The sequence below is a fragment of the Neurospora hispaniola genome (assembly GCF_033458365.1).
Source record: "Neurospora hispaniola strain FGSC 10403 chromosome Unknown B0T23scaffold_2, whole genome shotgun sequence".
Classification (NCBI taxonomy): domain Eukaryota; kingdom Fungi; phylum Ascomycota; class Sordariomycetes; order Sordariales; family Sordariaceae; genus Neurospora; species Neurospora hispaniola.
In genome coordinates this window covers 1,518,082-1,540,444 of record NW_026944407.1, presented here as the reverse complement: position 1 = coordinate 1,540,444, position 22,363 = coordinate 1,518,082, and the positions used below count along the sequence as shown (strand labels likewise).

The 22,363-nt window shown below is 51.7% G+C and overlaps 7 protein-coding genes across 7 annotated transcripts; 3 read left to right on the top strand and 4 right to left on the bottom strand.

Annotated features, from left to right (window-relative positions):
- Positions 1 to 508: 508 nt before the first annotated feature.
- Positions 509 to 2,108, bottom strand: B0T23DRAFT_72948 (RGS domain-containing protein). Its single transcript, XM_062841711.1, has 3 exons — positions 1,770 to 2,108; positions 1,030 to 1,711; positions 509 to 967 (listed from the first exon to the last, which is right to left on the bottom strand). Exons 1-3 carry the CDS (start codon positions 1,937 to 1,939, stop codon positions 731 to 733), a joined length of 1,089 nt encoding a protein of 362 aa, XP_062695301.1. The 5' UTR covers positions 1,940 to 2,108; the 3' UTR covers positions 509 to 730.
- Positions 2,109 to 3,127: 1,019 nt separating this feature from the next.
- On the top strand, positions 3,128 to 3,683 carry B0T23DRAFT_312293 (60S ribosomal protein L31; the record flags this gene model as incomplete). Its single annotated transcript, XM_062834678.1, has 3 exons — positions 3,128 to 3,217; positions 3,277 to 3,351; positions 3,480 to 3,683. 3 exons carry the CDS (start codon positions 3,128 to 3,130, stop codon positions 3,681 to 3,683), a joined length of 369 nt encoding a protein of 122 aa, XP_062695300.1.
- A 50-nt stretch (positions 3,684 to 3,733) lies between these two features.
- Positions 3,734 to 5,292, bottom strand: B0T23DRAFT_73014 (ubiquitin-conjugating enzyme/RWD-like protein). The gene is made up of 3 exons (XM_062841712.1): positions 4,737 to 5,292; positions 4,314 to 4,646; positions 3,734 to 4,252 (listed from the first exon to the last, which is right to left on the bottom strand). The coding sequence occupies exons 1-3, from the start codon at positions 4,811 to 4,813 to the stop codon at positions 4,150 to 4,152; spliced, it is 513 nt and encodes a 170-aa protein (XP_062695299.1). The 5' UTR covers positions 4,814 to 5,292; the 3' UTR covers positions 3,734 to 4,149.
- A 410-nt stretch (positions 5,293 to 5,702) lies between these two features.
- B0T23DRAFT_72826 (Pkinase-domain-containing protein) lies at positions 5,703 to 7,826 on the top strand. The gene is made up of 2 exons (XM_062841710.1): positions 5,703 to 5,974; positions 6,035 to 7,826. Exons 1-2 carry the CDS (start codon positions 5,889 to 5,891, stop codon positions 7,755 to 7,757), a joined length of 1,809 nt encoding a protein of 602 aa, XP_062695298.1. The 5' UTR covers positions 5,703 to 5,888; the 3' UTR covers positions 7,758 to 7,826.
- Positions 7,827 to 8,602: 776 nt separating this feature from the next.
- Positions 8,603 to 9,979, bottom strand: B0T23DRAFT_311772 (uncharacterized protein; the record flags this gene model as incomplete). The annotated part of the gene is made up of 1 exon (XM_062834654.1): positions 8,603 to 9,979. One exon carries the CDS (start codon positions 9,977 to 9,979, stop codon positions 8,603 to 8,605), a length of 1,377 nt encoding a protein of 458 aa, XP_062695297.1.
- A 3,062-nt stretch (positions 9,980 to 13,041) lies between these two features.
- B0T23DRAFT_402225 (uncharacterized protein) lies at positions 13,042 to 15,311 on the bottom strand (the record flags this gene model as incomplete). The annotated part of the gene is made up of 3 exons (XM_062838651.1): positions 13,042 to 14,192; positions 14,289 to 15,068; positions 15,212 to 15,311. The coding sequence occupies 3 exons, from the start codon at positions 15,309 to 15,311 to the stop codon at positions 13,042 to 13,044; spliced, it is 2,031 nt and encodes a 676-aa protein (XP_062695296.1).
- A 2,825-nt stretch (positions 15,312 to 18,136) lies between these two features.
- On the top strand, positions 18,137 to 20,946 carry B0T23DRAFT_72811 (uncharacterized protein). Its single transcript, XM_062841709.1, has 2 exons — positions 18,137 to 19,726; positions 19,802 to 20,946. Exons 1-2 carry the CDS (start codon positions 18,275 to 18,277, stop codon positions 20,807 to 20,809), a joined length of 2,460 nt encoding a protein of 819 aa, XP_062695295.1. The 5' UTR covers positions 18,137 to 18,274; the 3' UTR covers positions 20,810 to 20,946.
- The last annotated feature ends 1,417 nt before the right edge of the window (positions 20,947 to 22,363 follow it).

Below are 22,363 nucleotides of genomic sequence, written 5' to 3'. Positions count from 1 at the left end.
CACAAGTGGTGTTCCCTTTTGGGTTCACCATAGATCCTCGGGGGGAAAAAAAAAGGTGCCAGACAGTGAAACGCCTCGTGATCAGATTCGAGCCTTTCTACCATCACTATTATGCCTTTCTTTGCCTCGGGGGTAAAGTAAGAAGCCCGTCCGACCATAACGCCCAAACCAAACCGAAGTGGTTGCGCCGTACATCGTCGTCCGTTCGTTCCTTCACCTCGCCCCACTCTACTCTTGTAGAAGAGTGTTGGGTCTGATGTGAAAACAGCAAGCTTCATTTGTCTCATAACGTTCGTGGAGGTAACAAACAAGAAACCCGCTTTTGCCCCCAAGTAGAAATATCATTTTTTCCCGTCTCAAGGAAAATACGAAATAAGAGACACTCTTCGTCAGCTTCCGCCATCGTTGTCGAAGTGGAGAAGAAATATGGCCTTGTACGACCCCGCCCTCATTTAGGATGACTCCAAAAATGGTAGGTTGAGAAAAGTAGTTGAATAGAAAAAAAATTGAAACCAGATTATCGACATCCACGCCTGAATTAAGAGTGGTAACCGGTCGTCGTCAGTACAAAGAAAAAATTACACGGCGTGGCATTGTCGAGAACAGGGGAAGCCAATTGTCCCATTTTCCGTGCCGTCCTAGCTCCCATGGGTATTATGGCAATAAATTAAGCAAACCAAAACGCCGAAAAGAAAACCGCCCATTACCGCGTGATCTCGTGTGTACCAGATCATAGTCGTTTTCCTGGTACGAGAATGAACAAGACGCATAGCGCGGCGTCTACAACGGCAGTGACGGCGAGAACCACCATAGATCTCTGAGCGAGGAGTTTTCGGACGTATGGCTCCCGAACTCGGGAGAAGTTGAAAGGGGTATATTCACTGAGTCCGACAAGTGCGAGAATGGGGTCGAGTGAGTACTGATATGAACAGAGACAGTAAACTCCAATGGTGAAAGGCAGGATAACCTGGTAAACTGTTAGTAAGATAACCGAGATATCAACGAGATGCGGCCGGTTTGGTGACATACCCAACACCTTGTTTGGCGAGATTCGTTCAGGAAGATCAAAGTGAAGGCAGTCCAGAAGCCACCGAACATAGCCACAAGACCGATCATGAGGCGCAGCATCAATGTGGGGGGGATGAGGTTTCCGAGGGCCTTCATCCTAAGGAAGCCGGGGAACGCGTCCCTCTCCATGGCCTGAAACACATAATCCTTAGCCACGTCAAACACCTCCGGGTCATCGCGTCCATAATCCTCGATAGCAGTTGTGACATCCGAAGTGATGGAACCCGGAAGAGTGATCTCGCGTTCTGCGCCGGGAAGGAGAAAGGTGTAAAGAATCTTCTCGGCCGAGGCTCTGATATCGTCGCGCGCTACGGCATGCGCTGGGGAATTCGAGTCGGTAGTGAGTTCTCGCTGGTTGCTCAGGTTGCTCGGACGACCACGGCGGTCGGTGCTGCTTTGCGGGGACTCCTGAGTGATCGATCGATCCTCGCGCAGGAAGGCAGACATTTGCGCATCTTGATCCTTCTCCTTCTCTGACGCCCACATTGACGGTCCTGCGACGGGGTTCAAATCTCCCATGCTCTCAAGAATGGCGGATGATCGTTTGGAGCTTCGGTCGGGCTCAGGCGTACCAACAAGGACGGAACGTCGCAATTCGCGAACATAGTGACGGCATAGTGACATGTGTTGGGCGACATCGAGCCTGTCTCTGGTTAGGAGCTGCCATTGTCAACAAAGCACCGAGAGTTGGAAAAACCAACCAGAAATCGAGGTAGTCAACAGAGCGCTGCTGGTCTCTCATATAAATATAGAAAGAGAACAGATCGACGGGCGGAAGCGTCCGCCTGCTGAGGACCTCGAACAGGGTGGGGAGTCGGTTCCGATTAAGGTCGGGTTGAGGGGAGGGCGTGTGTGCTATGGGCTCCGTCATTTTGACGAGACGTGAACGGGACCTGGAACTCGACCTAAATTTGACGGCGGACGAGGGCGATATGATAACCCGAGGGACGGAGAGCGAAAGGGCGCCGGCGAAGAATGGGGTGGAGAGCGGGGCAAGAAAGCTGTATTGGCTGAAGGTTGTCCGAGGAGAGCAAGTTGTAAGTAGTGAGCAAAAGTGTGAATTTCGATCGATTGCGCGGTTCGGGAGCGATAAAGGTTTGACGTCAGTCGAGAATTTCGCGAGTCACGGTTGCCGGGTGCACGAGAAAAGGAGTTTGATTCAATCGAGACTTTGCTTTTTAATTTCTTGGCGATTATGTTCTTTTCTTGTCAAAAACGAATGTGGTTTGCGCGCAACGCTCTCGGATAGAGTGATTTGGTCTGGACACAGCGATGGCTGCAAGTCGGCAGTTTGTTGGGTAGGTAACGAATGACGAGTTGGAAAGTTGGGTGTGGTTGACGACGGAAGTCGGGTCGGGTGCAGAGCAACGAGTGACGGGAATGGAACGAATGACGGGAGTTGACGAAGGGACGGGGTGTTGGGACTTTAGGTAGGTAAGTACTACTTAGGACGTGGGAATGCGTGGATGTGGTGAACGAACAGGCTTTGCGAGGCCCACCGTCTTTTGGCGCAGGCTCATCAGGCACTGGTGACAAAACTAACAGCCCGAGGACGACAGGGCAATCGCGAAGCATGGAAACAGGGCAGCATGAATTGTTGATCTCAAGGTGCACTAGGTGCAACAGCAGTCTCCCTGGCGAGCACCAGGGAGATTGCAGAGGTCACTCGGAAATTGAAAGCTTTGGGGGACGGACGAGTAGTGCTGTGCCAGCTGTCGGCTGGACGACAGATGGCAGAAGTGGTGGGGGCTCGACTTTGCCAGCCGTCCTTCCGTTTAGGGTAAGGTAAGCGAGGCGAGTTGAGCCCAGGTCCGCACTTTCCAGATTTCGTGGAAAAATCCGGTGCAAAATTCATTGGGAGGTTTATCGTTTGCCGCAGCACCCAACGACTTCGACGACTCTCACCCGACCACCGAGTGTACGAGACACCGCCATCTCCAAAGTACGTAACTACGGCCCCTCCTATTTTTGCCCGTCCAATTTCGAGTCAGCCGTTCGCCAGCTCTCGAGACACGGCCCTGCTTCGCGGAACCCCTCCTTTGCTAACAAGCTGTTCAGAATGTCGTCCAAGAAGCCCACCGGTAAGACCCAGCGCTCGGCCATCGCCGACGTTGTCGCCCGCGAGTACACCATCCACATGCACAAGCGCGTAAGCAGTACCGAACAATCGACCCGACGAAAGAAGACGGAATATTGACCCTGGCGCAGATGCACGGTGTCACCTTCAAGAAGAGGGCTCCTCGCGCCATCAAGGAGATCAAGGAGTTCGCTTACAAGGCGATGGTACGTGCAGCGACGAACACCAACCCGATCTGGAGGAACTGGAGCTATGGAGACGACATTGGAGTTGGGGACACAGCGTGGTCAGTTTGAACGAACACCAAAGACTGACATGACTCTGTGATTTATAGGGTACCACCGATGTCCGCATCGACCCCCAGCTCAACAAGAAGGTCTGGGAGCAGGGTGTCAAGGGCGTTGCCTACCGTCTCCGTGTCCGTATCTCGCGCCGCCGTAACGACGAGGAGGGCGCCAAGGAGAAGCTCTACAGCTACGTCCAGGCCGTCAACGTGAAGAACCCCAAGGGTCTCCACACCGTTGTCGTTGAGGAGTAAATTTGGGTGTTCTGGCAAAACGAATTTTTGGCACGAAGGGACCGCGGTTCAGGTTCAGGGCGGCATTGGGCTTCCGGAGTTTTCGCATGGCATCTAGCTTCGCATTACGAATAAAGGGTTCGTAAAATGGAACACGGCACCTTCGATACCACCAAACCGCCTCCAGCAACGATGAGGGAAGACAATCGCAGTGTGAGGGCGTCGCAGATGGTCAGGCAGGGGCTTCGACATGAAAAATGATACGCTCTATGGACGATATACTGTCCATTACAACCAATGCTTGATGTACTTCATAAAGCCAGTCTGCAACCGGTAGCAGACGCGAGCAACAACGGGATACCCATTAAACAAACCCGCCCTGATAATGCAATCCTGTTCCAGAGACCAATACGCCAGGGATTCCAACCTGAACAAACCAATTTTCTCCTAACCCAATGCTCTCCTAAACTGTTCCTGCATTTCGCCTTCAGTCGTCGTCAATGTCCCTGTGACGGTCCATGACCTTGGTCTTGAACAAAGCCGGGTCCTTGTCCCAAAGCTCAGCCGCCTCGCCGTTGAGCGGGGAAGCGCTGTGATATATGTTAGCTCTCGTCTCGTAGATCTGAATGAGAGAGCATGTGAAGTCCTTACTTGTTCGGCTCTCCAAGCAGGGATTGCAAGCTCAGCAGGACGGTCTGAGTGTTGTAAGCAGCAGTCCACTTATCCTTGAGGATGTCGAGACAGATGCGTCCAGAAAAGTCCACGTTGGGATGGTAGATCGGGGTTCTGAACAGCACCGTAGGCGGCGCGTAAGGATAATTCGCAGGAAATTCAAAACTAAGCTTGAAGGTGAGGCCGGCATAAGGGGTATCCTCAGGTCCCTCGATGGTGGCCCGCCACGAAAGGAGATTGCCGTCGGCAGAGGGGAAGGCAGACACGCCCGGCGCCGGCGATGTCATTAGCTGCATAAGCTCCGTCTGCAATCTGTTTGCAGTCATTAACAGTCAGTGGCCGATACATCAACATGTTCATTGTCTATCAAACATGCACCAGCTCAGTGAAAAGTGGACTGACCTCTTGACGGCATTTTGACTGGGGTCGATATTCTTCCTAGCGCCGAAAGTGGGCGCAGAGTTCTGGATATCTCCCATGTTTGGTGTAGGATAACCAGTCTGTGTCGGCGAACTGAAAAGCAGGCGAAGAGGCTAATATCGCAAAACAAAGAAGACCAATATCTGGTGGATAATCGAGGTGAAGGTTGATAAAAGTACTAACTGAACAGGTTAATAAAGACTTATAAACCGCGAGGTGAAGGGCGACGTACCTGCAACCAGGGAGGGGCGGCGCCAACCTTAGGAGATGTATGAAGGTTGAGATGGGGGATGGGAGGCGCAAAGAACAAAATGTAGTTTGGCAGTTGACGCCAAGCTTGGAGGGACGGAACTGACGAGATGCAAATATTAAATCACCAATGTTTACACGACTGCAGAAACGGACCAGCCTCCAACGAACCCCACAGCTGACTAGGTTACCGCGGGAGGGTCCCCAGCAACCGTGATGGGCCCGAGCGTTGCTGTCAGGGGAAAGATTTAAGGGCATGCATGAACTTCTTTGCAGGTTCCCAGGCCGCAAGGCAGTCGCGGCGCGTGGAAATAGTGGACAGTTCGCGCTCCAATCCCTCCAAGGCGTTTCCCGGATCCCCTTTCTCAACCAAACAAACCGGGACTCTGGACGAGGGGTCATCATCTTGTCAACACGCGGCCTGCATTTGCACGTGAAGTGTCCATAGTGTTTGTACAACACCCGCCAGAGCAAGTGAGGTTAGCTGAGTGTTCACATGTGGTGAACGTCTGAATACGCGACTCTCTTCCTCTGACACGCTCTTGGCATTCACCGTTCTGTTGTCCATCAAAATGGTGAGTGCTTTTTGCCTCCACCTTTCCATCTCGATCTGCGCTTTTCCTTTTTAGGAACTTTGTTTTGGTTTGATAATTCTATGTAGGCGGCTCTCGCCACTTGCTTGCGCCAGGCATCAGCCTAACACTTATACAAACCAACCCAGCCACCACTCTTGATGGAAACACACAATTGATTGTGACTGCGCACGAACCGACGGAGAGCATTCCTTCAAACCCTTGAACTTTCTTGAGATCCCGCATACTTTTTGTCTATCTCACTTGTACTCTAATCTTCGTAATCGTAATTGCGTCCGTTATTGACGGCAAAATGCAACAGTCTCAGCTGGACCCTCTTCCTTCAGATCTTCCTTTCCGCATCATCTCCAAGACCATCGGACGGGGAGCATACGCCTCGTGAGTACTTTAATCTCTGACCCATCGTGCTGCTGCGCTTTCACTGACCAAATGTCTCAGAATAAAAAAGGCGATACCCCTCGACGCACCGTCACCGGTATTTGCCGTCAAGCTCATCCACAAGGAGTATGCCGTAAGACATGGCAGGATATCGGCGAAGCAGATTGCCATGGAGGTATCGCTACACTCACATATTGGCCAGCATCCAAACGTGATTGAGTGGTTCGCTACTGGCGAAGACAGGATCTGGAGATGGATTGCCATGGAGTATGCTGAAGGAGGTGACCTTTTCGACAAGATTGAGGCAGATGTTGGCCTGGAGGAAGATATTGCTCACCTCTACTTTCAGCAACTGATCAGCGGCGTCAGTTTTATGCATTCAAAGGGCGTTGCCCATCGCGACCTCAAACCCGAGAACATCCTCCTTTCCGAGAGCGGCATCCTGAAAATCGCAGACTTTGGTATGGCCACCATGTTCGAATACAAGGGTGCACGAAAACAGAGTTCGACCATGTGCGGGAGCCCGCCTTACATCGCTCCGGAGGTTTTACATTGCGCGAGGCAGAGGGAACGAAGGGCACCATCGTCCGAGCAGACCAAGTACTCGGCCGATCTTGTCGATATCTGGTCCTGCGGCGTCATCCTCTTCGTCCTCCTGGTCGGCAACACCCCCTGGGACGAGCCCACTCACGGTAACTGGGAGTTCAAAGAATATGTCCGCACAAGCGGCCGGAGCACCGACCCGCTCTGGCAACGCGTGCCCTCTGACGCCCTCTCGCTCCTCCGGGGCATGATGAACATCGAAGCCAACAAACGCTTCTCCTTCACCCAGATCCGCCAACACCCCTGGTACACGCGGCACAACCCGCTGTTGAACGCTGAAGGCATGGTTATTGACCCCATCGCGCTCGCTGCCCAAATGCTCGCCCGTCTCCGCATCGACCTTCGCGCCGCCGTCTTCCAACCGCCACCGGCTTCTCAGCCTGACTCCGCCATCGAAAGCGACTGGTCCAGCAAGGTTCTGTCCGCAACGCAACCCGAGACCCCGATAAACGACGCCCTCTTTGACTGGGAACGCCCTGCGCCCCGGACGCTCGGTTCCTGCGCCATCTCTTCGACCCAGCCGGTCGCGCGTAACGACGCCGCGGCCGTCAACCTGACCGCCACCACTCCCCGCACAACCATGACAACCATGATGACCCCCAACAGCATGCCCAGCAGTACTGCTTCCAAGAATAAAATCCCCTACTCCTCGGCCCTCGAAGCCCTAGCCGACGAGCCCACCATGAGCCAGTTCTCTGCCGTGCCCGGCGTGCCGCTTTCCCTGACGCAACACGCCCGCCGCTTCCGCGACATCGTCCCCTCATACTCGCTCACGCGCTTCTTCTCGCACGTGCCACCCGCTCTGCTGGTACAAATGCTCCGCGACGCGCTGCACCAGCTCAATGTACCGCTGCCGTCAACATCACCTAATACCTCCTTTGAGGGTGATTTGGATCATATTGTCACGCTCAAGATCAAGACGGTTGATGGGCGCAGGCAGAGCTTGCATGGTGATATATTAGTTGATCGGTATCATTTGGTTTACGGGAATGGGACGTCATCGATGCAGTTCGGTGGTGGGGGAGGATATGGTGGGATGAACGTCGATGAGGAGGAGGAATTGCCGGAGTTGTTGGAGGTGAGGTTTGTCAAGATCAAGGGGGATCCGTTGGAGTGGAGGAGGTTCTTCAAGAAGGTAGCTGTGCTTTGTCGGGATGGCATTTGGAATAATAATGACTGAGAGAGAGAGACCAGACTGTTTGTGGTGGTGGGAGACTAAGTTATGGGCAAGGAGAGAGAAGCTTTCTGGATGATGGGGGTTTGGGTACCTACCTACTTAGGCTTCTGGATCCCGCTGGATTGGAAGTGATTCTTGCATTACAAACTTTGTTGCTTGGTGTTGTGGTATCCTAACATATTTCTTTGGCATGTTCGGCGTTTTGTACATAGGTATGAAGAAGTAGAGAGGTGGAGAATACTGACGTGCCCCCCATCAAGGACTTTCATAGGTAGAGGATAAATTTGATGATAGGCTACGGTCTCGCTGAGTAACTTGGTCATGCAAAGTTAATGTTCAGTCCTTTTTTGTATAATGTAGAACGGCGAAAAATGCCAAAATCCCTAGTGAATTAACCAATCCGTCAAACGAACGACTTTTGGTCTACCGTGCTGTCTGATGATACTGCCTAAAAAGAGCTTGTCGTGTTGCCCTGCACTACTCCTGTCTGCCAACAATCTCAACGTGAAAACTGAAGTAAACCATACGAAGATAAATTTGGAAACACAGATGATATGCCCCCTGACGCCCGTTGCCTAACGTCTTGTGACTCCATCGCAATGCCGCTGAATGATGTATATATGGCGATCGTGTTGTTGGTGCTGATGATACTGATAGTACCGATGCTATGCGTGGATAAAAGTTGCTCATATGTACTTGATAACTGCTAGAGTTCATTTTTTAACAAGTTTAAATCTTCCATGCTCTGGTACTTTGACGCTAATGTTTTTTTCTTTTTTTTCCCTTCTCAATCGATTATATGTATGGTATGATGATCATACCTCCAGACCTTTTTGAAGCCTGGGGCATTAATTGAAACGTATAAACGGGCTCCTTTCATCGGCAGTACAAAAGGATCGGACAGGCTGGATCCACCAGCTGCTGGTGCTGGCACTGGTGTTGTTGTTGTTGATGAAACTACCGCTTCTGGTGTTGGTTTGGTAGTAGTTCTCATGAAATGCGTGAGAACTGCCACTATTAGGAGTAGTGTTGTAACTCCTAACCTCGATAGCCGTCGCATGATCCCTTCGTTGCTCCATGATCCCGGAACATGGGTAGAAGCTGTGCTCCCTCCGCTCGAAACGTTCAGATCCGTGGGATCTATTGTTGTCGTTCGATCCTCCAACCCGAAACCGTTCCAAATCCGCTTCCGCCTCGCTCAAGTAGAGCGCACTCTCCGGACCTGCCCAGTCATCCACCAGTTTCGCAATCGTCAGAAACCCCTTGGTGTGTCCACCACACTCTCTAGCTCGAAACCCGCGGCAGATGAACAGGTAGCTGTGAATCAACTCATGAAGAAAGGTCGATATAAGCAGTCGTCGACTGTAGTTGGAGTGCTTCAGTATGGGGGCCGACAACACTATGAGCGTTTCGAACCCCCTCGTAGTCGGATGTGCCCTTCGCAAAGCAGTCGTGCCAATAACCCTGCTGTCGTACCGCGTGCTTGATTCGTCTGACCAATCCCACCGTACCCGCTGGCTAAGACGGCCATTGAAGAAGATCTCGTTTGCGGCTGAAAATATGCTCTCAAGAGAATCATTGTCCAGCTCATCTTCGGCGTTGATCCGTGGGTTAATGATGCTCCGGAGGATGCGCTCATGCTTTGAGTCGGGAAACTTGCGTCGAAAGTTGGCCATGTGAGCCCGGACCCTCTCTGCTGCTATATCATCCTCTAATAACTCGGTGCCACCGCCAGGACCTGCTGGAGTCGGTTCGGCTCGGATTGAGTGACCTGATGCGGTTCTCTCCATTGCAGACGAGCTTGGTTCTGGTGACTGAGACTGTTGTTGGGTTTGCTGGTGATGAGCATGGTGGTGGTGGTGGTGGTGGTGGTGGTGATGGTGATGGTTATGCTGCTGCTGGTGATACGACGCTGCATGAAAATGAACTTGATGCCGGTAATGCTGATCGTGCATGCCCCGAGCGGCCATGAACCATGTATCCTCTTCACTTCCGCCCTTAACTGGTTGTTGATGGTAATGATGATGTTGCGACCAACTCCCAACATTGCATCCTGCACTTCCCCTGTTCACCTTCTGAGCAGATCTGTATCTCTTATATCTTGAACCGTCTTCATCGTAGTTTTCGTCGTCAACATCGGCGGTCCGGCGCTTGACCGGGAAAGGAGGGACGGAATAGGGTCGGATCGGCGGGTGCTCATGCCCGCCATACACGGGGAAGGCCATCGGACATGCTCGGCGGATAAAGAAGGGTGAGACAGAGTGAAGAGAGAAGAGTGTAATTTTCCCTTTTGCTTCAGTATAGGAAACCCAAAAGCAGAAAATTAAAATTCCCTAAGAAAAAAAAGCAAAACTGAAAGTGAAGCAAACAGGTGGTGTGACAAGGGGGGGGTTAGGTGGTGTGGCATGTGTATATAAAGGTAGGTATATAAGCGGAGCCGAGCCGGTTCTGCCTTCGAGGTTCCCAGGGAGAACTGGGGAGTGCCGATTACACGAAACGACTCGAACCGGAACCGGGTTCGCAGCAACTGAATCAGTCAGTGGCACACACCAGACTGTGAATGAAGGCCGTAAAGGTACCCAAGAAGAAGATCCAGCAGCCGATATGGTCCATCCAGTGCCACTTGACACCAACGTACAAGTACCTTAACGAACGGCAACGAGAGCCGAACTCTTCGCGGGTTTGGACCTAAAGAGATCCGCCGCCTCACTTGGCGGACGTCCAGTGGGTGGTCGGTCGTTCTTGGGATGGTCCCGGCCCCGTCCCGGCCAGAAGTCCAAAGGGCCTTTCACTTGGTAAACCCATCATTTTAGTGGTCCTCCATTGAACACGCGAGTAACCAAATGCACCTTGATGGGCGCCTAAAAAAGGACTTGGACCGCATTGGCGTTACCTCATATCATTTTGAAGATGTGGGTGCCACCTGACGTGCACTTGGGTATCTGGGGCATGTCGGAAATGATGATCATGAGAACAGCCAGGAAACAAAACATGCCAGCAGCACACAACAAAGAAAGCGAAGATCTAGAATGTTGGCAAGAGAAACTCCCCCAACCAAGCGGTCAACAAAATGGAAGTGCCCATTGCAAACCCGATAAGAATGCAACAAGGCCGGCGGGAAAATCCAAGACACCGAAGAAGACACCCAAGCAAAGTCTAGCAAGCAGGCAAGCAAGCAGCCCGGCCCAGCCCAGCCCAGCCCCAGACAACCTGGCAGTGGGGTAGCATCCGAACGGATACAGTGGCTGCCGTTCATCAGGAAGTACCTCCATGTATCGACGGAGTGTACAGGATTACACACTTCTTCCCTTGTGCATCATCGGACATGTCTTGACGCGCACTCCAAAGCATGCCGTTCGTTCGGCAGCGATCAATTACCACACTGGCATAACAGCGTACAGCGAACAGCAAACGAACAACGAAACAACAGAAAGAGTCAGCAGGTGTTTCATCTTTTTCTCTTCTGTCCAATCTGCCCGTAGATGGAGGCTTGGGGAAAAAAAACATAGAAAAGACCACACTTTCCGTTATCTCCTTTTTCCCAGCCATCTTTCTTTTCCTTCATTGTTGGGAGTTCGCTTATCCCTTTGCTCGGGTTTGCGTGTTACAGAAGAATTCAACAGAAGTTGAACTTGAGAAGTGCGAGATGTCATCCAGCCTAAAGCGGTGTGCCGAGCTGAAGAAGAAGGTGCCGTGACTTGTGGAAATCCTACTTGTAGCTGTACCATCTAGATGAACCACAGGGCCACTGTATCTCGATCCGCCTGTCAATACCAGGACGACATTCGCAACATCCGCAGGCTTTTTTTTTTTTTTTTTTTTTTTTTTTTGGGTTTTTGCTTTCTCTGTCGATGTCTGGCGCTAGGTGGTACACTACAACCGGCCGGGGGATGGGTGGATGGGTAACTTGAAGGCAACCAAAACTCTGGGGAATTCTAACCATGGATCAACCTCGCCAACAGTGGATTACCTGTTTTGGCTATACCGAGGTTCGAGGGTAGAGGTAGGTACTATCGATCGCGATTTTGAAGTCACGGGAGACTCTTAACTAACGAAAAGTAGCCTGGCATCCTGGATACCGAGTTGAAAGCAGGGGGAAATATCACAGAGAAGGAAAGTTGTCCCGTCGCTAAAACCCCTTGACTCCACTAGAGAATTGTCCGCCTCCAAAAGAGTTCCCAGGGTGGTGGTGATTAAAAGCTTTGTGCACTGACGGGATATGTAGGATCTACACCCCGTGTAGTGCACGGGGGCACCGGAGGCACAGCGGACAAGTGTCAAAAGTGGAGTCCAGCTGCTGCGCAAGGGAAATGCCGTTTACCCCCACAGTTCTGGTGGTTGTAAGGGCCCGCAGCCGGGCATCAGGCCAACGGGTCGGTCTTGGATGACCCTGAATTGGAAGCAAAAGGATGTTTTCTGAAAAGATGATTTCTGGTCCGTGGCGCAGCTGCTCACCTCAGATCTAACAATCATTTGAGATACCGGCTTTGCTGCGCTCAATGGTAGAAGGTGGTAGGATGGTTGATCCCTTAGACATAACCAGACCTCTGTGCGATAGGCCTGGGCTGACTTGCTCTGACTTGGTTCTCATTATTATTGGTCGCCTCGCTTTTGCCCATTGCCGGCTTCTCTCCCTAATCACATTTTCTCTTCCCTCAGTCCAACCTGGGGCTGACGACACTTCCGAGGAGCACCGTTCCAGGTGGTGTGGAAAAAGGTCCGGACACTCGCTGGGTCTGGTTTGGCATAAGCGTGACCGGACCTTTTTCTCAACCTTTCGTGTATATAGTGCCTTGCCAACTTGTAAGGCGGTCGAAACACAACGATGAAACAAAACGGGCCGCTTCAAACCCCAAATCCTCGAGATTGGTGTATCATGCCGGGTGGACATTCAGGCTCCAGGGAAAAATAACTACACCATCCTTACTGATCAGCTCTCTGTTCATGACCCATTCTGAGGAGTCCGGGAGACATCGATGAATCGCAATAGAGGACAAGTGTGAATACATCGCTAATCCTTGTATTGGGTATATCTCTAGCTATCCACTCAAAACGACATGCAAACGGCGTAGGAACCCTAAAACTCCTCAAAGAACCACCCATCGTTATCATCAATGAGTCAATTATCGCTGCTCGTCTTTATAGGGCACTGACATTGTATCCAGCCTCGATAGCCATTATGACCTTCGATCCGATGATATTCCAAAGTAATTGCCCGCCAACATTTAGCGGCGCACAGCATATCCATTTCCGAAACGAGTGTTAGCCAGGCAGATGGGGCGGGCAATCAGTTCAAAGAACCGTTGCCGAAGCCAAAGTGTCTCGTAAACATGATGCCGTCAGTGTGATTCTGCAATGCGCGACGCATTGTTTCAGTGTAATCTCTCTCCTCCCGCTCTTTTGCCCGTGTCTCGTCGTCGACAGCCTCAACTTGCTCCTCAAACTCCTCAGCTGTGAAGCCGGGGCGCGCGCTAAAGTTTAACAACCCTAACCTCTCACCCGTCCAAAACAGCAGGTCATTGTCGTTGATCTTCTGCTTGGCTTCGCCTGCCCGTGTCGGGAGTAGTTTCCTGGCTATGTCCGAGGAGCCTGGCATTGAGGCAAAAATAGATGGCCCTTGAGCCTGTTCGCTGTGCCCGATCCTACACCGGCGGACCTCGGTGAAGCCGTCCCTTTCGAACCACTTTATGTAGCCGGATCCGTCCGAGAAAACAATCCGGGTGCCATGGTTCGCAACCGAGAGAACCTTTGAGGCTGACGCTGACTGGCGGTTCTGGTACGCAAAGTCATCCAAGTCCCCCATCAAAGTTTTACCAGAGTCTGGTGGTGCTAGGCCATAAATCTCGAGGGAACCTTTCATGTTATAGTCTCCACCGGCGATCAAAGTTCTGCCGCCATTGAGACTCTTCGACCCCTCGACTTGTTGCAATGTGAGTTCTCCTTTGCGCCGAAGCTCACTGTCTCGCTTAGAGAAGGGGGAGGGGAGTGATGCCATGCTGCATAGTCTTGCTTTCGAGTTGATCGACCCTCTGATTCTTGACAAATTACGTCTGTCATAATGTAGGATGTGCGAAAATCGACCAGCAACGTATATGTCGTCTGACAACTCCGCTTGTTGGCCGGGCCGCTGAAGATGTAGAATACTCAACGGTCCCGGTTGCGCAAGTGATGTCCAGGAGCCAACCGGCTCGTCGCTGAAGATGTTTCTGATCCCACGTTCGTACATAGCCTGTGCGCCGGTAAAGTTAAAGTCAACTTGGTCGTCTTCAGGGGCACTTCGAAACCGTCGTCGGGAACGATAGTCGTGCAGGTGAAGTTCTAGATTCGTTCCAACGGTGAGTGGTACTGTAGGGCTGGCCGCAGATAAGGCTGTGATAGACCAAGGGAATGATTCGCAATCGACAACAGAGAGTCTCTGCAAGTCAACTTCAATAATGTCTGCTCCCCAGGAGAAGTGCCAAAGCGCACTTGAGTTAGCTTACTGAAAATTCGCACAGAACGCTCAGTTTAAATAACCTTGGGATAATGACGTACGGTTTTGGACTGCAAAAAAAGCTCGATGAAGGCTGCTGTCAACACTGACACATTCGGTAACGCCTGAGTCTACCCGTTGCGACCGCTTGCTGTTGTCTGTACCTGGGCCGTTTATCAGCAGAAGCCCGGGCGCGCTCTTAGCTAGCATCGCTCCCTTTCGTCCTCTTGTTCCATTCACGTCCCAGATGCAGACACTGCCATCGTCTAGCGGCGATACAGCAAGGAGTGTTTCATCAGAAGCTGCCTCAACACCCTGCTCAGGACGGGGATTGTCAGGCCGGTACAGAGCAACACCTCTTGCCTCAACGTATTCGGACTTGGGGCCATTAACATGGGGAAGCGGAAGCCAGTTGATGACAACGGGTGCATGACGCTGGATATACTCCTCATACCAGGAAACCCTCTCGGTAGGAAAGCAGGGGTCCCAGTTGGCCATGATCCGCATCTGCTCCTTCTTGCTGGATGCGCGAAAGCTCTTGAGAATTGTCGGCGTTGTCGGTGTCGCCCAGCTTCCATTGCCAGGAGTGTTGGTGCTGCTGCTATCGGGCGAAGGATAAGCGCCTTGCCAAATTGTCCCCATTGCACTCTCATCGGGCTGGATCTGAAATGTTCCGCTGAGGCCCTGGGTGGCTAGCCGGCCAAAGGCCCGTCGTCGTTCGAGGCTTTCGAGAAAGGAAGATTCTTGCAGGCATCGCGAACGCCAAAAGCTATTGTCTCGTCCAAGGTCTCGAAAAGCGCGGGATACCAGTTGCAGGTTCGTAATGTGCGGTGCTTCGAGGACTAGGCGAGCAACAGACAACTTGTCAGTTTATACCTCTTAACCCGTGATTGAGGTGCCTGAGGCTAGCTAGAGGGCCTTTGTGGGCTACCCCGGGTTGGAAGACAGGGGACATGTGATAGTGTAGGTGCCAGTTTAGACTTACACGATAGTATGTGGAGTTTGATCTCATTAGGAAAACTCTCAAGGCTAGGCGCCTGCGGAGTAGCAGTAGCCGCCCTCATCTGATCTCGCCCATTTCCCATTGTCGGGTTATTATGTGGGGTCCCTTTGCTGTTGGTGTCAACTCGAGGACTCTGTCTGACTTGTGACATCTGTCCCAGCCACTCAGTCCAAGCTCCCCTGAGCTACGAGTTTGGCATCGAAATCGTCTTGTAAGCAATGCTGCTGGAAGCCTGTTGTAGCTATATCTCGTGTAGGGTATCGATAAGGACAGCGTTGTGATTCGGTTTAGCGAGCGAGGACCGGGCGAGTCATGTTTACTGGGAGAGGTGCCGGCGTATATCAATGTACGAAAAGTGAAGACCAGCCCGCAGAAAGAACCTGTCGAAACACGCTGATCAGACACAAGCAGCTCTTGCGTTTGTGTGTGTGAGCGCGCGCCTGCGGAGGTGCGTTTCTGCGGTGCCTCTGCGTGTGCGATGCGATGTGTGGAAGCTTCACGAATGTTGGCTGCTCTGGGTTCACTTAGGTAGCGTAGATTGGTTCAGTTTCCCTTGATGCAATCCGGTGTGGTGGGTGATGGTTTCCAGTTGTGGCTTTGTGGATGGTTCAGGTGTCACCGGGACCGGGGGGCGGATGCCCTGCCTGTGAAGTCGAGTCCGGCCCTGTTGGGTTAGGGGTTAGGGTAGGTGTTACGGGCGTCGGGTTACCGATCGCGATGACAAGGGAAGGAACCAGTGCACGCCACCCCCACCGGCGAAGAGAGCCCAGGTCGACCACTGGACGTCCAGCTCCGGGCATGCTGCGCCCCCAGGCCGGGAACCTTACCCCACCAGAATGCCGAAATACGGACACAGACAGGGCAGGCAACTGGCGCACGGCACGGTCTGCCGGTTCTGACAATCAACAGAAAGGTCCCGTTGGTTGACTGGGTGAAGAAGGTGAAAGGCCTGGTGGGGTTAGCCTGGCCCTTTCGTCTTGGCTCCCCTGACTTTTCTGCGATAACCTAAGCTACTGGCTTCGCGATAACTAGCCGTGTGTGGGATCGTGGGTCGGTGTCAACATGGACTCGACGCCGACCAATGGGATCACGGATGCAATGCAACTTTGATAAAGCCACGCCTGTACATAAGCGGCGTGGTTTTTGCATGGACCGGTCTAGATCCTTAGAGCCTCTTCCCAACGACACTCGATGCAAGTTCACCTAACCGTCCGTGCCGTCCAAAGTTGCTTCATGTAGAGGTAGTCTACAGGGGTCGGAAACTGGACACCTGGCTTTCCGTATGGACTGGGAAAGGGTTGAGAGACTCTGAGACATAGCTGGATGATGTCACAACGTCTGTCGGTAGGGTATCTTAGTGTACAACTAGTCTGGTGTTACAGACTACATCAGTGCTATGACGGGTGTGATGGCTTTCCTAATGCTGTCAGAATCATCCACCAGACGACCTTCTTTGCTATTGGGCGATATTTGGTGTATAACCTTCCTCCCCAACTTTGGAATTCCCTATGATTCTCTTCTTTTCCATGTTCCAGCTCTCCTATCGCTAGAATCCAGTTCGGAAAACATGTAAACAAAAGAGTGGAGTGAAGCAGCACCATGAAGTAGGGGATCAGGGGCGACAACTTGCATATAGTTTGTTAAAGCTATATGTGCGAACCTTACGGTAGAATAACTCGAGACCCTGTTACATCATTTATTCAATGTACACGGAATGATATCTGGCATACGCCTCCTCTTGGCAACCCATTTCACAATCTGACACTGAATCCAGGTGACTACAATAGCCTGCATTAAGAGGACACTCGGGTCTCGATCTTCTGGAAACGGATATCTTCTTGAAACCTGCCTGGGAACGACATCAAATTTGACTTATTGAGACAGTTATAGTGTTTTTGATCGAATTATGTAGCCGATAAACTGGTAAACATAGGATGGTCTACAAGGTGTCACAGCCCTGGGGGGTCTTTATGCCGAAAGCTGCTCGATGCCGAAAGGAAAAACTATATATCTCATACGGAAGCCATGTAACTCGTGGAGTTATGCGTTTGTATCTTGTATTTCAATGCTTCCTAACCACCCTGTTCACCTGGCTGGATCTACATGCTTGTTCGAACTACTTCACAAGACAGTCAAGATGTTGAGATTGGCGAGAAGCTATGGGAAGTCACGGACCGGGTCATCCAGTTCAGTTCTCTTTCTGTATGTTGCCGGTTCAAGGGCGTACTTCTTTGTAATGGTGCGTTTGGTTCATGGCCCGCTATGTCTCCATCAAGGTTGGCCTGAATCTACAACGGGCAACACCACTCTTTGATATCAAGGTTTGTTTTCGACCACCTACACCCTACTTACTAGTGTCTTCCCCCTTTTTAAAGCCTATTACAGCTTTGAGGCATGATCATTATTGGAAATCGAATCTCCAGCTTGATTGTAGCCCTAAGCGAGCAGCGTAAATGGCAAGTCTTACGCTACCATTGCATCATGTGATCATGACAAGAACTACGACCTTGTCCCCTTCCATGCACACCAGACGACCTTGAACCAACGCTCAGTTGCGACAAGATGAAAGGTTACGGCATCCCATAGCGGCCTGTCAAGGGGACTCGCAGATTGCACCTTCCTCCACTTTGCGGCTTTGGCAGCGCGCGCCTTCCATCGTTCGCCTTTCCCAGCGCGTTTCAACCCCTAACGCGCAGACCCAAGCCGCGCTCCTTCCTTCTCAGAGCATCCAACCAGAGCGCCTCCCTACCCAATCAGGTTGGTTCTGAGCCAGAGAGCAGTGCCCAAGGTCTGGTCTCCTTCTCCCAGCTTTTCCACTTCACAACAACTTCGCAAGAGCAACTAATCATCAACTGCAACACGTTTTTGTCTGAACCAACGCTTTCAACCATCGCAAGAACCATCCAAGCACACTGCAAAGCATTTTCTTCTTGAACTGTTTTCAAACCATCATCCGCAACCAAGCCAACTTCAACCGCACTTGTCATTCATCATCTTGACCCATCGTGCTTGCTCATCCAACATCCATCAAACAACATCAACATCATGACGACCTCTACCAACTTTGGCGCTTTCACCAGCTACCTCATCGGCAACCATCATGTCAACGAGCCTACCATCAATCACATGCCCGCTTCGGTCAAGTCTGCAGGCTCGACCGTGTCGTCGCTGCCTAGAGAGCGCTCCATTACTCCGAGACATGTCTTCACCAGTCTCGACGAGGCCCATCAAGCCATCACCACCAGAGCCGCAAAACAAGCCGCACACATTACGGATAACGGCGCTCACTCTGCCTTGATCCCTGGCGAGTCATCTGCTGGCTCTTCTGTCAATGCCGTCTACTCCAAGTCGACCACCGACGCCGACGAGCATTCCGCCACCGAGTCCCACCGCTGCCCGACTCATGATGGCTTCTCCCGCGGACGTCGCATCAGTCCTACACACTTGCGTCGCCGTTCATCCAGTGTTCCTGACTTCAGCACTCGTACCCCTCCCTACCCTGACTGGGAAGAGATGACTCCGGCTGCTCGCGCCAGTTATCACGCCGCAAAGGACCCTGTTGACAACAACACTCCTGACAACTCCATCAACACGCCTCGCGAGACTGGAAGCACCGTCGAAAACATCGTGGATCAGTACCTACCTTCGGCCACCATTGACTCTTCACCCTCAGCCGACGGCCAGCACAACCAATCCACCAATGATGCAAGTGTCCACCACTCTTTGGACAATGGAGAGACCGTCGAGCCTCCTCAGACCCGAGAAAACATCACCTCTGTCCCCTTTGGCTGTACTTCAAAGCTTTATCGCATTCATGGATCCCCTCCTCGGATTCCTCAGCCGCCAATCCCTGCAGTCAATCCCTCAGTGATCCGTGCCAACCTCCCAGAGGACCATACCAGCACCCCAGAGTGTCATAACAACATCTTCCGGGAACACTCATGGTCAACCATGTCAACCGCGAGCTCTGTCGACATCAAAAACCTTCTCGATAATTGCGACGAAAACAATGTCGGGACATTTGCGACTTCCAGGAAGGGCAACCATTACGTCGAAGCCAGCCGCCACGAGTCAAACAACAACCAAGCGGCTCGTGAGACTACCACCGGCAGTGGCGCGTTGCCCAACGCAGCCTTTTCGACAGGCGGTCTTACAACAGACTCTGACGACGATCCATTCAAGTACGACCGCGGATCATACACGGTCTTCCTCCAGCCATCTCGGGAAAGAGAAGTCAGTGCTGCGCTTCACCGTGTCAGTGGCGTCAGCACCACTTGTACCAACAAGACTGACCAAACCGGCCATGCATCAGCCACGCGTGGCCCAGTTGGCTCTGCGGAACCTCCTATGCCGCCTTCAAATGGGCTCACATATTACAACTCCGTTCAGAGAGATAACAACATTCCCAACAAGCGTATCATGAAGAAACTCGATCTAAGATCTTATCCCGCCCAACACCTTGCATGGGACGACGAGTTTGATGAAGAGTTTGACGAGGTGAGAGGAATTGTCCAGTCACATGTTGGATCTGATCCTTCGCCTCTTCAGTTTGCTAACCGTGCTCTTCAACAGAACCTCGATGCTGTTAAGACCGACGGAGGTGATTGGGAGACAGTCGGATCAAACCTCGATGCTGTTAAGAGTGATGGAGGGGAGTGGGAGACAGTCGGTTCCAGTGTTGGCCAGTTCAACAGCCATCGAGCTTATGCGTCCGGGACTGGCTTCGGCAATCATTTCGGCTTAAGGACCACAGGAAGCAGCATTGCAGACTACTCTGACGCCTCAAGCCTCGCTGAAACCTTTGGCGCTTTTGCATCAACCGAAAAGATCATGCAACACCCGATGAACGGGAAGTACGACAACTACGTCATTCGGACACTCAAGGGTGATAACCGCCCAGTCTTTCTTCCCCAACCAAGGATCCATCGAGTTAACGGCTATCCCCAAGATTCATGCCGACTATTTGACCAAGCCACGGCATCAAGCAGCCAGGGCTCATCTACAAGAGCATACTTGGCCGAGAAACTCACTGCCCCGTTCCGCTCTCTGACCTTCAACAAGAACATCGATAGGAGACATCCCTATGGGAGCAATCAATCTGGCCCTGACAGCGACAAGCAACGAAGAGACCATGGCTTGGAAATAGCTAAACTCCCACCGCAAACTCCCCGAGCCCACGATTCTCTTCAAGCCGATAAATCGTTCGGCCCGGAATCGCCAGTTCAATTCAGCTTCCCATTGATCCCCTTGGAAGAGGCCGCGAGGCTGCAGGCGATGAAGCGACGAAGCGACGCGAATGACCACACCTTTCAGAGCAGTACTCGGACACGAAAGGACAGTCTTGTATCTTGCATTTCCTGGAAGGCATCCAACAAACTGACGAAGAGAGTGGCGCCCTCCACTCCGCATACCCTGCCGAGAAAGCCATTGCCCACTCACTGTCACGAGCCTGTCTCCAACCACCGCCTCTCAATCCGTATGTATGACCCTGGCTCGACATATCAGTTCCATGTGCTAACATTTTTGCAGAAAACCAAGTTACCAGCAAGGGGCGGAAGGCAACTCGTTTGTCAACCTTGAGCAGCGCTAGCCCACCAGCCCCTGGTAGACCAGTGTTCCCGCGGTCTTGCCGAAACCCTTTCAGCTCTGCCCACGGCTCAACACGGAGTGGCTCGAGCTACAGATGTTCATGGGGCATTCCCTTCGAGCGTCCTCACCTTTGGGGAAAAGATAAAAGAACCTCGCGCGCTGATGGTGAAGGTTCATATCTCCACCACATCGCCAATCTGAACGTAACTGACCCTTTCAGACTTGACGAAGAGGACGGCTACCTCTCCTGGGAAGCGCGACGCCGCCGAAAACAATTCTTCTGGTTTTTGTGTTTCCTCTGCGTCTTTCCGTTCATGGCGCCCCTCGTCTATAAAGGAACGTTTGACACGACACTGGCATGGTTCACCAAAGGAGAAGTCGGCAGCCTAAACCATCGACAACGCCGGAAAGTCTTGATTTTAGGGAGCGTCATCTCAATGCTTTGGCTGTGTGGTATTGCAGTCCTCGCAACGCTCTTAGCCACCCGCGCGAAGAATGATCGTCCTTGAAAACACCCATGTTATGCATTCTGAGACTTCGATATCAAACCGCCACTCTTGATTTTTCGCGCATCTCGCAGCCATACCACTGTCATTCAAACAACAATCCATTCTTGTGTAATTTGTTTTGCAATGAGAGCTAAAGGATGAATGGCATAAAAGGGATTGCTCATTCTGTCACTCGTTTGAAGGGATCTGGAGTTTGGCGTTTCGGCGCTGGAGAGCAAAAATATTGTCCTAGATTTGGGGTCTGCAGTGGAATGTGTGGTGGCAGTGGACTTTTGCTTCCAGTCTTGATTTTGTCTTGATTATGTCCATTTTTCATTATTGTTTTTGGAGTATTGGTGTTGGCTTTTGGTGTTGGCCTTGTCTCATTGTGCGTGGGTGAATTCGGCATGGGGTAATTCATCAGTACCAGTTTCGGCGTTTGTGTAGAGGTATGGATAAAGATGGTTGTGTTGGAGTTTTGGTCTTGGTTTTTTAGCATTCACCTTGTTCTGTTTGGTCTTGTTCTGGTCTAATTCTAATTCCGTCTGGTGTTGCGTGGAAATAGAGGCTCGGTATGGAGTACTTTCTGATTGAATGCGGCAATCGGCACGATAAAGATGGCTTTGTTGGAAGATGAATGGAGATGAACGCCGGGTGAGTAATATCAGCGGTCGCTGTTGGGATATTGAGGACACGAATTAGAAACGGAGTCTGGAGTTTAAGAATGATACGCGTGCTTTGTCTCGAGTGAAAACAACTTTTGGGTGATCTCATAATTCTTTAATAAGTGCGCAACACACCATCCAGTCTGGTGAAAATTGGTCGAAAACTGAACCTTCATTTCTCGCCGTATGGTATAACTCCGGTTTTTCCTCACAAGTTGTTGGAGCCCACAGAAACAGCACCTGGCGATGCAACATGCTAACCTAACTAGGTAAAATGTAAACAAAGCCCCTTTCTGTGCTGGCGACTTCAGCTGAGGCAACTCCCTCGTGTTCACTTTCACAACACTTGTTGCTCTTCATAGTATCTGTAGATTGGTATGTTTGACGACGCA